The sequence below is a fragment of the Pelodiscus sinensis genome, chromosome 3 (genome assembly GCF_049634645.1).
Source record: "Pelodiscus sinensis isolate JC-2024 chromosome 3, ASM4963464v1, whole genome shotgun sequence".
In the NCBI taxonomy this organism is placed as follows: domain Eukaryota; kingdom Metazoa; phylum Chordata; order Testudines; family Trionychidae; genus Pelodiscus; species Pelodiscus sinensis.
In genome coordinates, this window is record NC_134713.1 from 125,966,426 (window position 1) to 125,982,680 (window position 16,255).

At 42.4% G+C, this 16,255-nt stretch overlaps 1 protein-coding gene across 1 annotated transcript in view; it reads right to left on the minus strand.

Annotated features, from left to right (window-relative positions):
* Window positions 1–16,255, minus strand: part of TARBP1 (tRNA guanosine 2 -O-methyltransferase TARBP1) — a 99,810-nt gene that overhangs the window by 37,318 nt on the left and 46,237 nt on the right. Inside the window, exons 16-19 of the mRNA XM_075924760.1 lie at window positions 15,878–16,136; window positions 15,594–15,782; window positions 4,448–4,647; window positions 4,172–4,243 (exon numbers count right to left, since the gene is read on the minus strand). Coding sequence (XP_075780875.1) covers window positions 4,172–4,243; window positions 4,448–4,647; window positions 15,594–15,782; window positions 15,878–16,136 — 720 coding nt within the window. The remainder of the gene's footprint in view (window positions 1–4,171; window positions 4,244–4,447; window positions 4,648–15,593; window positions 15,783–15,877; window positions 16,137–16,255) is intronic.

The following is a 16,255-nucleotide window of genomic DNA, read 5'->3' on the forward strand; positions in this document are numbered from 1 at the left end:
TAGAGGCCACTCTTTTAAACTGTTCTTGAAACTGCTTGAGGTCGTCTGGGAGAAATGTATCCCCAGGGATGACGGCCTCATCTGGTGAAGAGGAGGATTGGTCTGTGGGTTATGTATCCAGCTGTTGCTCCTGTGGTTCGGAAAGCTGACCTTCCTCCAGCTCAGACTGCTGTGGTACGGGAAGAAAGACACATGAGGTTGGCTGCATTGTGCAGGGGTAGACAGAGGGGACGGTTCATGGTGTTTGTGCAGGGATCGGTAGCAATAGGGGGACCAGTGTCTTGAGGGAGGGTGATATTGGTGCTGGTCATGTGACCAGTACAGTTGGTCATTATAGTACCTATGATGGTCATGATACCGAGGTCTTGGTGACGCCTGCCTAGAGGAACATGCACTTCTGCATTTCTTCCAGCGCATTCACGACCCAATGTAGTTGGAGAGTGAAGTTGGAGAGCCCCTCAGTGAAGGAGGAGGAGAGACACATACATTTGTCTTGGGTGAACAGTGTGATGAAATGCACATCCCGGTGTCAGTGGTAGAGGCGAGGGAGACCTGTGGTGTAGTAGTGGTGATCTTGATGCCAGTGAGAAGGTCGGTGAAGGACTAGGACTGAGTGGTCTATTTGACTTTGTCCGTGCCTTTTTCAGTTCTGGAGGTGTATACGGTGTGTCCAGTGCCAGGGAAAGGCGAGGTACTTGTGTTGGCACGGCCAGTGGTGTCGATGCTGTGAGTTGTGGCGCCAACATTCATGCCGGAGCCTTTGGAGGTGCAGCTGCTGGTGCCAACGATGCCTTCGGTGCCGGGGATCCTTCCATGTTGTTGGCACCAACGGTGCTCGGTTCCAGCTCTTCCGGTCCAAGAGTGTCCTGGGACATGGTGAAGCAGTGCTGGAGGTACCCGGCATATCTGCGGTGCTGATCCTGGTCACTGGTATCGTGGAAAAGAGCGTACCAGCAAAGAGCGCTTCTCTGACACAGATCCCATAGTCAGGGAAGACGCTCTGCATTTTTGAGCCTTAGGAGGCTCTGAGGAAGCCCTAAGTGGAACATTGTGTGCAGACTGCAGCGCTTTATCAAAGAGGAGCATGCGTAACCACATCTCCCTATCTCAACAAGCTCTAGCCGTGAGCTTAGAACAATGCAGACACTTCTAAGGCACATGGGCCTTTCCCAGGCATCTGATACATGCCAAACGGCTGTCCAACGCTGGCATGGCCTCACGACATGTCGCATTTTTTTAAACCTGGCATTATATGAGGAGAGCTATCAGAAGTTCACCTCAGTATGTGTAACTTCAGTCCTTTCTCTCCTTATCTTCTTTTTCTTTCTTATTTTTTTAACCTCAAAAAGCTGTAAAACTGTTTTTTTTAAACAATTAACTATAACTAATTATTATTATATGAACTAGGTGCAGAAACAGTAAACTAACAGAATTCTTAATTTTGTGATCAACAGTTGAGGAGAAGAGCTCGCTCCATCTGCGACCAAAGGCGGCAACGAAGGAACTGGGGAGATCCGGACCGCGCACATGAGAGAAAGGGCATGAACGTTGAGAGAGGCTGACGGCACATGCACGGTCCGGATGACTACTGCTATTGAAGTCTCCGATCTGCAGTGCCGGGATAAGCCTGACATCTACAATGGAGTGCCCACACGGACATCACTCAAAGAAGCAGCACACCTGACAAATGTGCTCCGCTTTCCCACGGCTCTCACTGCCATGGAGAAGCCTGACTGCTGCTGCTACCCAGCACCAGACCCCCCTCAGTAATACTGAGTGCCAGGTCACTCGGGTAACAGGGTGCTAAGAGGGAATGGGTGAGGTGGTGGTGGGAAGGGGCAGGACTTTGGGGAATATGTTCAAACACGCACCTCCCGCCCACCCTGGGACACCAGGTTTCCCGGTCTGGATTGCAAATATGCGCCAGTCCATAGATGGCCCATGGGCCAAGAGTTTGAAAGTCCTGTGCTAGATGGAGTTTACCAGAGGAGCTGCAAAGGAATCAGTCTTCAGACCAATCTTATTTAATATTTTCACTGATGACCTTGGCACAAAAAATGGGAATGTAATAAAATGTGCAAGTGACACAAAGTTGGAATATATTGCCAATGCAAAGGAGGATCAGAATATCGCACAAGATTTGGATAACCTTGAAAAGTAGAGTAATGGAATTCGGATGAAATATAATAGTGCAGAATGCAAGTTAGGGACTAACAAGAAGAATTCTGACTGAGGAAACAACAGCTGTTGGTATTTTGGTCAATCACAGGATTATGATGAGACAACACTATGATACATCTGTAAAAAGGCTAATGCACTCCTAGGATGTATCAGATGATGTATTTAAAGCAGGGATAGGGAAGTGTTATTACCATTATACAAGTCACTGATGAAACTTCATTTGAAATACTGTGTGAGATTCACATTCTCCAGGCGTAAGATTAATTCAAACTAGAATAGGTGCAGAAAAGAGCTAGGAAATGGATCAAAGGAATGGATAAATTGCTTTAGGAGGAGCCAAGAATCTTGGCTTATTTAGCCTAACCAAAGGCTATGGGGAGAAATGATTGTTCCTGTTAAGTACATCAAAGGCATGTTATTGATAGGTTATGTGACTACCTTGGTTTGGCTCCATTTACTCTTTATTAAGCATATTAGGGATTTAATAGCCATATAAGAAGCAAGAGTTTTTTTGGCACACAAATAGGATTATCCAATATTGCCATACAGTATGGAAACGCTATAGGAAAGCCAATGGACTGTGTGGAGATACAAGTCTTTCTTGTAAGCTGGGCAGCTGGCCAGAACAGCTAAAAATGTAGATTGGCATAGAACTCTTGCCATGCAAACACTTCTGCAAATTTCTGTGTTCAGACCTGCCAAATCTTTTATGCATAACATGAGTTGCTATCTCCTCAAGCCGCCAAATTTTGAACCCAGACTTTCCTCTTACCCTTAAGTGTTATATTAAGCAGAACATGTGGGAGACAACTGCATTTTCTGGAAAATTCTGAAAGAAAGGCTGTCACTTCATGGAGATGGCCTAATGTCTAATTAGAAAAAAAAATGAACTGTGACACGAAAATGTGGGTGTTTTTTTAAAATTCATTTAAAAATGGATTTATTTTAAATTGACATGCCTCTCCCAGTCAAGCCAATGTCCTGTACAAGCACAGGGAGTGTGTTTACCCATCTATAAAATAGGTATAATATTAACCTCGCAGGGATGTTGTGAGACTTTGTGAATATGTTTGTAAAAGTCTTCAGAGGATCAAATCTTATGAAGGTAAGCAGTATATTACATCTGTGAATTATAATCATTAGATTATTCATGTATTATCAGAAACGGCACAGGGGGAGGGGGCTGGACCCATCCCCAGAGCAAGGGGCCAGTTAGAGCTATTGGAGCATGGCAGAGGTGGGTAATCTAATCCAGTTCCTTGCACTCATGGCAGGATTAAATATTATCTAGACCATCCCATAAGAACATGGAACAGAACATAAATATATAAGATTTACTAGTATTTAGGGAAGAGTTTACAAATGTGTTCATAAGAACTTGGCTTTAAAGGAGAGGTTTTCATAAATTTTCTTTAACTGAGTCAGGAGAAAAAAAGTAACTAGAGTGTGGGCTCTGAGGTAGGGCTGAGGATGAGAGCTTTGGAGTGTAAAAGTGGGATCCAGCTTTAGGGGAAGAACAGGGCAGTGGCAGGAGGGGGTTACTTTGAGCAGCTCCCAGACACCAGTGCAACGGGGGTGCTAAGGTAGGCTTCCTGCCTCTCCTAGCACCACAGACAGTGCTGCGCCCCAGAAACAGCCAGCAGTAGGTTTCTAGTCAATGGGATTGTGGAGCTAGCGCTCAGAGCAGGGGCAGTGCACGGATTTGTGTGCGCTCCCCCAATCACTTAGGAGCTGGGCCTCCTGCCAGCCACTTCTAGGGCATGGCATAGCATGGTCTGTGGTGCCAAGACAGGCAAGTAGCCTGTCTTAGTATCCCCACTGGTCATCTGATCTCTCTACAGCAATGAGACCCGGTACCTGACATTTTATGACCCACTACTGAGTTGTGACCCACAATTTGAAAATCAGTGCTATAAAGAACATTCAAATAATGTAATTCCACCTCTCAGCAATAATGAAGGACTATATATGTTAAATATTAAAAGCATACCTTTCTGTGACAACATTTGCTGCACATTCATCTCCAAGATTTTCTACAAAGGTATGGACATCCTGAATAAGTCTTCTCATATGAAATGTTATTTGAAAGAGGAGAGAAAACACACAAGTAGGTGAATAAGGCAAGAAAAACTCATTCTAAACACTTCACTACTTTTACATTGATAATCTCAAAAAACTAAACCAAGTAGCTAAAAAGGACAAAATCAGAACAAATATAATCACACCTATATAATGAAAATCTAATGAAATACAGGTATTTTTATACCTTTGATCGCGCCTAAATATAGTTCCAAAGACACAGGCCTCTGTGATAAGTTCACTATAATTTCCAGCATTTGAGAAGGGATTCTCTAAAGCACTTGTGTGATCAGAAGTAGGAAATAACCAGGACTGACAGCAATAACTAAGCACCGTATTAAAGACTCCAGTTCTTGCAGTGGACATTTCAACTAGCTTCAGTATGATCTGAGGAAGAAAAAATAAGAGGTCAAAATCTTAACTCCCAATATAATGTGAACATTATTTATGTCTTGTTGAAGCTATGTTGGTCCAAGGATATCAAAAAGACAAGGTAAAGGCAAGGTGACTTATTTTGTTAGAAATTAGGGATGTAAAATCACCATTTAGGGGGATGCTTACCAGTTAACGTTTCACATCCTTATTAGAAATATTATATAATTTTATATAGAAGTTAGTCCAATCAAACTCTCTCACCCTTGTCTCTTTAGATTTAGTACTGCTCCAAAATGTTGTGCTTAATTCCTGAGTCAGAGATTTGCTCAGCACAGAGGAGATGAGGATGTCTTGGAGCAAGTTACAATTCCCTAATTCTGTGGGCTGATGGCTGGGCAACAATTAGCTCATTATGTGCACTTATTTCAGTATTTAAGAAACGGTTACTTATTTTGTGCAGTAACTGTGACTCTTTGATATTATGTCCCTAGAAGTGATCCACTTTCAGCGTACTTGTGATCACAGCTTTCTCAATACAACATCCGTTTGGCCCACGTGTGCATGTTACTCAATCTCATGCTCCGTGCCACTGTTATACAGAATGGCTGAACCACACTCAGTTCCTTCTCTACAAAAAAGCTGTATAGCAGAGAACTCAAAAGCAGAGAGGAAGGAGAGAAGGTTGTGGAGTGTTAGGATTGAAAGACACACCCAGAAAGATACAGTTATTGCACAGAGTGAGAAACCATTTCTTCTTCTTTGAGCAATGTCACTTTGGGCATGCCACACTAGGTGAGTACTCAGCAGTTCCATCTAAGGCAGAGCTGGCCAACCTGCAGCTCGCGAGCCGAATGCAGCTCTTCCCCTGTTAAATTGTGGCTCACGAAGCCTCCCCTGTGGCTTGCGAATCCGCCCCTGCACTCCTAAAAACGGCCCCCTGTTCCCTGTTCTCACCTTCCAGCATGGCAAAGCAAAATGGTGCCCGCCAACTGGAGCCTGATGTGGCCAAAAAGCCACCCGGAGTTTTGTTTAAATAGAAAGTGTCTTTTTTTTTTTTTTTGCTCTTTGTTCAACAACTTTTTCCCCCACAGCCCTTTGCGCTATATCCCTAACTACTGTGGCTCTTTGTGCTATTTCTAAGGTAAAGATAGCCTCAGAGTTCAGTCCAATACTGATTAAAGTATAGCCAATCCAAATGCAGTAATGGAAGCAGTGTCATAAGATATCACATAGTGTTCTGCAGACATGTGTACATGTCCAAATCATAGTTCTAAATATTTCAATGATGAGAACAGTTTTTGATCAAAGCCGTAGATATGGGAATAGACCTCAGACTGAGTTTGTATACCCGAAGTTGTTTGGAGGATACAATATTGGTAAGAACAAATCATGCAGTAAGATATCCATTTGGGAAGTCTTTGTTTAGAGAGTACAGACCCTCTTGATTTTTCTGAGCTCAAGACATATACTTTGTGAGTCTTTCTGAAAGGTTTAGTCCTCCCAAGACAGAAGGCCAGGGCTCCCTGACATCAAGTATATGTAACAGTTCAACTTCATTGCCTAGGGGAGATTTAAGGTAGAAGACTGGAAGGTCAATAGGTTGGTTTATATGGGACTCAAAAGATATTTTTGGTAAAAACATGGGCCATAGTTATAACATGATCTTGTCCTTGAATAAAATTGTAAAAGGAGGGTGGAGGAAAATTATATAAAAATTATTTGAAATACAAAATTTTAAAATGACTACAGCTAAACTAAAATACTACTAAGAACAACTATAATTTACTACTAAAAGAGCCTAGTCACAGTTGACGTAAAACTCAACTCAAACACCCGATAAGGCACTGTCTCAGACCCAGGCAGCTGAGAAAGAACTTAGGGTGGTTCACCTACACAGTGATATCGAGCACAAGACTGAGTAACACACATGCTCAGGCCAAACAAACTGCTATAAGAAAAAAGTGCAGGGTGCACATATACACATAGGAGCGGAGAACCCAGAGGGACACAACCCAAGGAAGAATAAAATGATCCAGTGTTTTCACATGAGTAAAGATCCTTGCCTTTGCCTGACCCTCAAATGTTAGGAATAAATGCATCTGTTTTTATTTTGATATGTGCATACATTTGGAGTTGAATACACGCTTTATAATTTATTAGAAAAAAAAATCTAACTTCTATTTTCAAACTAAACTTCTTCATACATATCAAGTGGTACTCTTCCGAATCTTTTCAACTAAGGATCAAGTCATGGCAAGTTTAAAGTTAAAATGGTTGAATTATCAAAGTGCAAAAAGTATGTCTGAACTATTTTCTTAATATGCAAAGCCACTTTTTTTTCCCTCCCTCCCTCCCTTTTACATTTGAAGTAGCTGAACAGATTTTTTAAAAGATGAAAAAAACCCCAAAACTATAAATACACTATTTCAGACCCAAATTAGAAATGCTTCCAAAAAGTGGCAAATCTCTAAAAAACAGAGATTTAGACTGGTAACAGCTTTATTTTATGTAATATAATCTGAAATAAAGACATTTAATTATGATTTCTTCTCAGAATGGTTTGTTAAAATAGAATCAAGCCTAGGAAAGACAAAAGACTTTCTGGAGTAAAATAATTTATTTCCAGAAAAATAGACTATTATAAATTTCTAAGATTGACATGTGATCTGTCTTTGTAACCATAAAAAGTGTTGTGGTTATTACAAATTAAAATACTCGTGGAAGAAGAATTTTGAACTGAAATACTGGAACATATCTTTCAGATAAAAATAATTATAGGAATATTTCCTAATATTCTTTAAAAAAACAAATTTATGAGAAATTTTTTTCTGGAATTCAAGGATGACAATTGTTTCAACCACAATGAGGGAAGTAACAATACTGCTGTTCAACTATCTTTTTAACTTGCAGAGGAAAAGCATGATACTTTCGGAACATTTCAACAAAATCCTAAAATCTTTTTCAACTGCTTCCTTAACCAATAGCATGAAAATCCTTTACATACAAAAATAAATGTAAACTCTTCAAGAGTGTGCATTAGTATGGACCACTGGAAAGGAGGAAAAAAGCAGGAAGAAATGAGACCAGAAGCTCAGCACTCAGGACAGCTCTCTATGCATTCTATGGTGGAAGTACTCAATTTTTACTCAAAATGACTTCTATGCCCACTTTTTGGCTAATGTTATAAAGAGTGCACAGTTGTAGGCATCAGACACTTTTTAGCTATATTTCTAAAGTGACTCAGTATTCCACAGTTCAACTTTCAGTGTGTCTTAAGCTAAAAAAAGGAAGTTACTCACCCTGTGTGATAACGAATGTTATTCAAGGTATATGTCCCCATGGGTGCTCCTCTATTGGTGATGGGTCATCCTGGAGCTGCAGATTGGAGCTTTTCTAGCAACTGTCAGTAGGGCCAAGCATGCGCGAAAGGCGCCTCGTGCCATTTGCGCTTTGGCGCCTAGTGAACGTGGCCCGATCCCTCCCTTCAGTTCCTCGTCTACACCTGAGTAGCCAAGACTCCAAGTGGAGGGGAGGAAGGAAGGGTCATGGAGCATCCGGGGGGGGGGGGGGGAACACCTCGATGAATAGTCATTATTGCACAGGACAAGTAACTTCCTTTTCTTCTTCAGGTGATGTCCCTGTTGGTGCTCCACTGTTGGTGACTACAAAGCAGTACTCAACATGGATGATGGGACTCGGAGTCACTGCTTGGCAGCTGAAGACAGAACCGCTGAAGCCATCATTGTATCAGCTGCCAGCAGAGGCATAGTGGCGTAATGCCTGGCAAAGGTGTGGTCTAGTACCTACTGATCCGATGTGATGGAGTCCCAATGATGGAAAAGGTGACAAAGCCTGTGGGTGAAAAGATGGTACTGGCTTGTTGGCACTGGATGTATGGGGAGATCAGGCTCAAACAAAGGTTGAAATTGGCTGTTTCACAGTCTGGGAACCAGAGGAGCGAGACTGAGACGGATGCTTCCTCTGAGACTGTTGTCTGGGTCGGTTATAATCATAGGGCTTCTGCTGTGGACAGTTATAATAACTGTGTCTGTTCCTGTTGTATGGGGTATAACGCTTCCGTCAATACAGTGGCGTATACATGCCAAGCGTTCGAAGTGTAGTCTGGGAATCTTTGCTGCTGTGCAGAACCTCGTCCGTGTTGGCCATAAAAAGCTTCTGCTTATCGAAAGAGGTCCTTCACCTTAGACTGTAGCTCCCTAGGCACTCCAGTTGCCTGGAGTCAGGAAGTTGTAGCTGTTGCCCTAGCCACTGTGTCAGCCACATTGATTGACATCAGCAAAGTTCCTGGGTGACTGATCTGGGTATGGGCCTCTTAGAGTCTGGGAAAGGCTCCATAATTTCAGCTAGCTTAGAACAGTTGTTGAAGTGATGATTCGCTAGGAGTGTGGAATAATTTGCAATTCTAAGATGCAGTTGGCAGAGGAATACATTTTCCTGGCAAACAGATCTACCTTTTTATGCTCCTTGTTATTAGGCGTGGATCTGAATTGTGGAGCTTTTGAGCGATGGTTTGCAGCATCCACTACCAATGAATTAGGCTATGGGTGAAAAAGAAGGAAGTCTACATCCATAGGAGGAACCAAATAATTCCTGTTGGCCCTTTTGCTCATCAGTTGGATGGAAACGGGAGTTTGCCAGATCTTTTCTAATACCTCCATAATAGCCTCAGCAATGGGCAATACAGGCATTTGATAGCATCTACCACCCCTCACTCTGGAGGATTCTATAAGCATACGGGTTCCCTGAGAAGGTCATTAACACCCTGAAGGACCTGTACGCTGAGAATCAATACTGTGTGCGACATGAAGGACAACAGAGTGACTGGTTTCACGTGAAGACAGGGGTCAGACAGGGCTGTGTAATCTCACCTGTTCTCTTCCTTGTGGTCATCGACTGGGTGATGCACAGAACCACTGAGGGTAAATCAAGGGGAGAGCTATGGGGACCGAATGCTCAGCTTGAGGACTGTGACTTCGCAGATGACCTGGCGCTTCTCACGCATAATCAGCAGGACATCCAAGAAAAGACCGACATTGTTGACCGGACAGCCAGAAGCGTTGGGCTCAGAATTCACCTTGGCAAGTCCAAAGTGATGAAACTAAGGACAACTAACACCAATAAAACCACCGTCATGGGTGAAGAGTTAGAGGAAGTAAATGACTTCAGGTATCTCAGCAGTTACATCTTGGCGGACAGCAACATCGACAAAGAGAGTTCCGCTAGAATTGCCCTGGCAGCGCAAGCCTTCCAAAAGCTTAACAACATTTGGAAGTCGTCACTGTTGCAGACCAGGACTAAACTGAAGATCTACAGGTCGAATGTGCGCTCAGTCCTGCTGTATGCCATAGAGACTTGGAGGACTAACAAGACGATTGAGAGCAGACTCAGAGGCTTTGAAGGACGGTGCCTTCATCGTATCCTCAGAGTCCGCTGGGAACAGCATGTTACCAACAAGGAGATAAGCCAATGCACTGTCATCAACAATGTTGTGGACGAGATCAAGCAGAGACACTGGAGATGGCTGGGGCATGTCCTTCGGATGAGCGAAACAAGACTCCCTCATATGGCACTCAGATGGACTCCACCTGGAAAGCATAAACGAGGGAGGCCGTTGGGCACCTGGAGGAGGACTGTGGAGGAGGACATGAAAAGGAAGGGCACGAACTGGGAAGAAGTCAGCCGGCTTTCTCAGGACTGTGAAGGCTGGAGAAGATTCGTTGGCGCCTCATGCTCCATCAGGAGCAAAGAGGACTAATAATAATAAATAATGGGCAATACAATCCTTCCCTGAAATGTAGGATGAATGTTTTTCAGGAGGCGATGCTCTTTTTCCTTCACCTCTTGAACCTGAACTTCTTGGCTCGCAGCCACCCTCTTCTAGAGTTCTTGGAATTGGTTCAAGTCATCGGAGGGATGTGTATCCTCCAGCATCACGGCTTCATCAGGTGAAAATGAATTGTAAGTAGGTGAGTCCTCAGGAGCTTGTCTGAGTCTGTTCATCTGGGATTTCACCCCCCTCTCTTCCTCCAAATCCACTGTGGTAGGAAGGGTGCAAGCGGGCATGGCTGTTGGAGGTCGCTTCGCTGGAGTAGAGGAGCCATGTCTATAGGATCTCCAATGCTCCCATGGTGGCCAGCAGGGTGGATAGTGGGGAGGCAGATACGGCCACTCTGAGTACCATGGCAGGTCATGAAGCCTGTCGCAATAAGAGCAGTAGTGGTGAGATGTGGTGGGGGAGGAGTGCTGCGAGTAAGAGACACTCCTCTGATCTTCCTCATGGAATCTGGTGCGCTCAGATAGCACCAGAGACCTAACATGGCCCAGAGAAGTATAGGATGAGAACAGCACTGGGAAGGGTTCCCTGGACGGAGGGAGGGAAACATGTGTCTGCTGCTTATATACAGCGCCGGCAATACAAAAGTGGGTCTCACCAATGCCGTGCGCTCATCATGTAAACTATGTTGTACTGGTGCTGGGGTCTCTGCAGGAGGCAAAATTGAGGTCTGTGCTGACACAGTGGAAGGTAAAACTGATGATTTGTGGGACGGCTGCTTAGCTGTCAGTGCAGGGACTTTCATCAGTACTGGGTCCTGAGATGTTGTCAGTGTTGGTGCCGTGGTTTGTCGGTGGGACCTTTCCAGTGCCAACGGTGACTGTGTCTGCCCCGAGGCAGCGTGGGATGTTGCAGAAGTGATGCCAGCAGATGGTCTTGGCGCCACGGTACCAAAGGTGCCTGATACATCTCCCTTGCTCACCGTAGGAGATGGGGTAGGAAGAAGAGATCCTGCAAGGGAAGTTCTCTTCTTTGAGTGCTTCTGTGACAACGGAGAAGCAGCCCTTTTTTTTTTAAGCAGCCTCCATAGGCGGTTGAGAGGGTTGTGGCCCCTCAACAGGCTGCGCAGCTTTTGAAATAGGAACTCCCTATCTTTTTTGACTCTTGCAATGAGGCTGCAGCAGTGGTCACATTTTGGGGGTACATGAGTCTCCCACAAGCAGCGTATACGTGACGAATGGCCATTCGACATGGGCATGAGGCTTGACACACTTCACACTTTTTAAACCCTGGTGACCCCGGTATTGTGTCGTAAAGTGGGCCCCCATTAACTCTTTCTGTCTCCTTCTCTCTCTCTTTTTAATGGGGAAATGAAGAGAGAGAGGGGAGGGAAAACAGTGGTGGGGCAGCTTAAATAGGCTAAAAGCCACCGCTGCTCCACGGATCAACTCAGGAATGAACATTTTTTTCTTTTGCTTGTTTTAACTGATAACTGGAACAAGAAAACCTGACTATTGAACAATAGAATCATAGAATCCTATAACTGGAAGGGACCTTGAGAGGTCATTGAGTCTAGTCCCCTACCTTCACAGAAGAACCAAGCACTGTCTAGATCAGGGCTACTGAACATGCGACCTGTGGGCCGCATGTGGCCCACAGCTCTTTTGTTTGCAGCCCACGGTGCGACTTATGTTTACATGGGGCTCAACACGCAGCCTGCAGGTAGGAGCCAAAACAAAAAAGTAGTCAATATAATGGTCTTCTGTTGATATGCGTTTTAATAGTTAAATTACTGCACTATCCTTGCTCATTAAAAGGGCTGTCATACAGGTGGAAATCAGGTAAATGTAGCATTTTTTTTAATATCAGCAGAACCGACTTAAATGGGGCCTGTGTGTTGTGGAGTCTTGCCTTAATCTTTGTATTCATGTCTGTCAGTGTAAAAGAAGCTATTTGCATATATATTTGCATGTATATGCAACCACAGTTAAGTTGCGGCCCTCGGCATGTGCTGCAAGTATCATTATGGCCCCCAGAGCTTCCAAAGTTGAATAGCCCTGGTCTAGATAATCCGAGATGGAGGTCTATCCAACCTGCTCTTAAATATCTCCAGTGATAGAGATTACACAACCTTCCTAGGCAATTTATTCCAGTGTTCAACCAAGCTGACAGTTAGGATGTTTTTCCTACTGTCCAACCTAAACCTCCCCGTCCCCAATGCAATTTATGCCCATTGCTTCTTGTCCTATCTTCCGAGGCCAAGGAGAATGCTTTTTTCCCCTCCTTCCTGTAATACTCTTTTAGGTGCTTGAAAACTGCTATCATGTCCCCCCCTCGGTCTTCTCTTTTCTAAACTAAACAATCCCAGTTCTTTCAGTCTTCCCTCATAGGTCATGTTTCCTAGACTTTTAATCATTTTTGTTGCTCTTCTCTAGACCTTCTCCAATTTCTCCACATCTTTCTTGAAACGTGGTGCACAGAACTGGACACAATACTGCAACTGGGGCCTAATCAGAGCAGAGTAGAGCAGAACAATGACTTCTCATGTCTTGCTCACAACATTCCTAATAAACGAAGAAAAACGGTGTGAATAACTATTTATGTGAGGAGAACAAACTCCTGAGGTGAGAGATAAGCTCCATCTGCAACTAAGGGCAGTGAGCAAGGAAATGAAGTGTGGTAGGGGGAGGGGTTTGAGCCACGTGCTCTAGGTGCCAAAGTGTGAATGGCACAAGGCATCTTTCACACATGCGTGACCCTACTGACAACTGCTAGAAAAGCTCCAGTCTATGGGTTTGGGATGACCTGTCACCAATAGTGGAGCACCTACAGGGACATCACTCAAAGAACAACCATAGGGATACTCTACAAGGGTCAATGGTAAGAGGTACTGCCAAGGACTGGGGAATGTACATAAACAGACACCTGCTTAGGAACTTTATCTTCATTGTCTTATGAAGGGACAGAAGGTAGGCTGGACTCTTAGTATTGCATAGGAGACTTTTATTATCTCCTTGATGCTTGTGGTCATGGTATGTCCTACTGCAGACAATGGGATAACTGTCACAGAGACTCAATACTCTCAACACCTGTACAAATATAACTTAGCATGAAAATATTTAAAATACTAACACTAACAAAAAAATTACAAATATTTAAACAAACATTAACAGCAAACAAATTTTAGCTACAGCTCATAGATTCAAACAACATTGCCAGGTGTGGAGGTCTGTGAAGAGAGAGACCAAATAGAGAGATCAGACACTGATTTCTAAAGCAACAACATCATCATGTCATCTTTCAGCTGACCCAAGCAAAGGTTACTATTTTTAAATCTGATTTAACTATTACTGAACCTAGATGTTGTCACATTATAACATTTACTTGATGAAGTGGATTTCAAAGGGAATGCATTTAAGAATGAACTGCCAAAAGAAAACCAATGGTCATTATTGTCTGACAGATTATGCTGTTTCAAAACTCTGCCCAATATTTATGAGTTTACTCTCCCAAATATAAGCACAATGTTGTTTGGAGATTATTTAGTTTGCCCATGAGAACTTCCTGTTCTTTGTTATTTTGTTGCCTCTTAATACAACTAACTCTTCAGTAAGGTCACAAAGGGTATACTATCTTTAGATTGTATTTTCTATAATGAAAAATATTTGCAAGGGGGAATATTTCCTCTTTAACCAGAAGTAGGAAGCCAGTAGAGTAAAAGCTTTTTTCCCTGTATTGACGTAAGTCAAGAGATCACACAAAATCCTTCAAGTCCCTATTGGCTTAATATTGCGGTTAGTGGCATCAAAAACTCAATATTTACTAAGCCACTACAAAAAGAATCTGAAATACTATATTTTCTATTCTAAGCACACCCAAAAAAACTCCAACAATATTCTCAACTATCACTATGTGGCAAGTGTTAAACAGTAATTTTTTAAATTCATTTATTAAGTAACAGATTAAAATTATTCATAAATTTGGTGAAACATATACACAAAGATAAGGAAAGGAGCTAAAGAAAATGCTACAATTTAGACCAGAATGGACTACAGTAATCTGATGCCAAACTATATAGCAATAAATTTGCATGAGGGCATCAAGGATCTAACTGAGTGATAAAAAAATTCACAAGCTTTATAATCTATACAAACATCCAAAATGATTTTACTGAAATCCAGGAAAATAGGGGCTTTCGCTCAATTTCAAATTTTACTGAAACTCCACCCCGCCACCCCATACAAATAACTGGACCTGTGGAGGACAGAAAATTACATACCTCACAAAACGACAAATAATCTAGCAATAAAAATATATAGTAGAACTGGGTCTTGTGTTAATAAATTCATCTTTCTTTAAGATGATGAAATCTTTGATTACAAGGTTACATTTTCTTCTAAGCATTCTGGAGTCCTGGGGAAAAATCTTTACAGCAGCAGCAGAAGTTGACTGTTTCAATAATATTCTAACTTCACGTATAAATGTTTTCAAAAACAGATCTATAAACTATTGGATGAAGATACATGTAATAATGTACAGTGCATCTTTGAAATTATAGCAAAAAACTCACCAATCAGGCCAAAGGAAACTGAAATCATTATCATTAATTCATACGATCTTGGATAGGCAAGGAATAATTTACAAGTCAAAGGTAACTTCATTACCTATATCACAGGAACAAATAAATGGGAACTAGATGAATGAAGCAAATTGTAGTGAAATATAAAACTTCTCTCTTATAGGTCACCATTCTTAAGCCAGCTTAGGTTGGTAATAACCAAAAGTCATTCCCATGTAATGATTCTTTGTGATCTATATGAAACAGTCCTTTTCTCTGTAGTTAGTTCATTATAGACAATTCTCTCTCCATCACTCACTAGAACCTTAGCTGGCAGGCCCAGCAGAGATGGATTTAATGGACCTGAAAATTAAACAACCTTCTTACCCCTAGAGGCAGTCCCTCCCAAAAGGGTGGAATAAGCTGTACTGATGTTCTGAAGATAAACAAAAATGACTCTGGTTCTAGTATGCTCAATCCAGCATCTTTTGTGAGGGAAAAAAATCACTGATAGGTGAGAGAGGAAAAAATCATCTATTAAGAAAAGATGCCTTCAGTGCAACAATTTACATATATATGCAAAAGAGAGAAAACACTAATACTTACTTCCTTTATTTTTGAATACGCTCGACCCTTGCTACTTGCGGCAACAGCAAGAACTTCAGTGTCAAACACAAACTGAACAAAGCCTTTTAAGTTAGACCAAAATATTAACTGAGTGTTGCTCAAAGAGGATACAACTTTCCAAGCCAGATCAAATGCATTTATGCAGAGAGATTCAGATGATCCCAAAAGCTGAAAACAAAGGGAAGGAAAACAGTGTTTAATTTCGGAGGTGGAAGGAAATCTTCATTATTGTTACTGACCATAGGTTTGCTTTTGTCTCTTACCTTGGGAACAAGCACTTTCATACAATGAAACACAGGTAGCACCTGGTCAGAAGGCAAAAGAGTTAGAGCTTCCAGAGCAGATTGTAGCATTCTTATTTGTCTTTGGATAGTACTGGATAGTTCCTGAGTCCCATCATTTGACAACGGTATAAATGTATTATACTTATTTAAATTGAAACAAAGGCAAACCCACTGGTCATGTACATAGCTTGCAACGATTTTCCCCCATCCTTGAGCAGATGTTGATTCTTCAAATAAACTGTAACAAAGAAAATACTTTTAAGTCCATATCACTTCAGCTTATTTACATACAAACTATAGCAGGCCATAGTGCAATGTCCTAACAGACAGCAGATTAGAATCTAAAATCTAAATGCC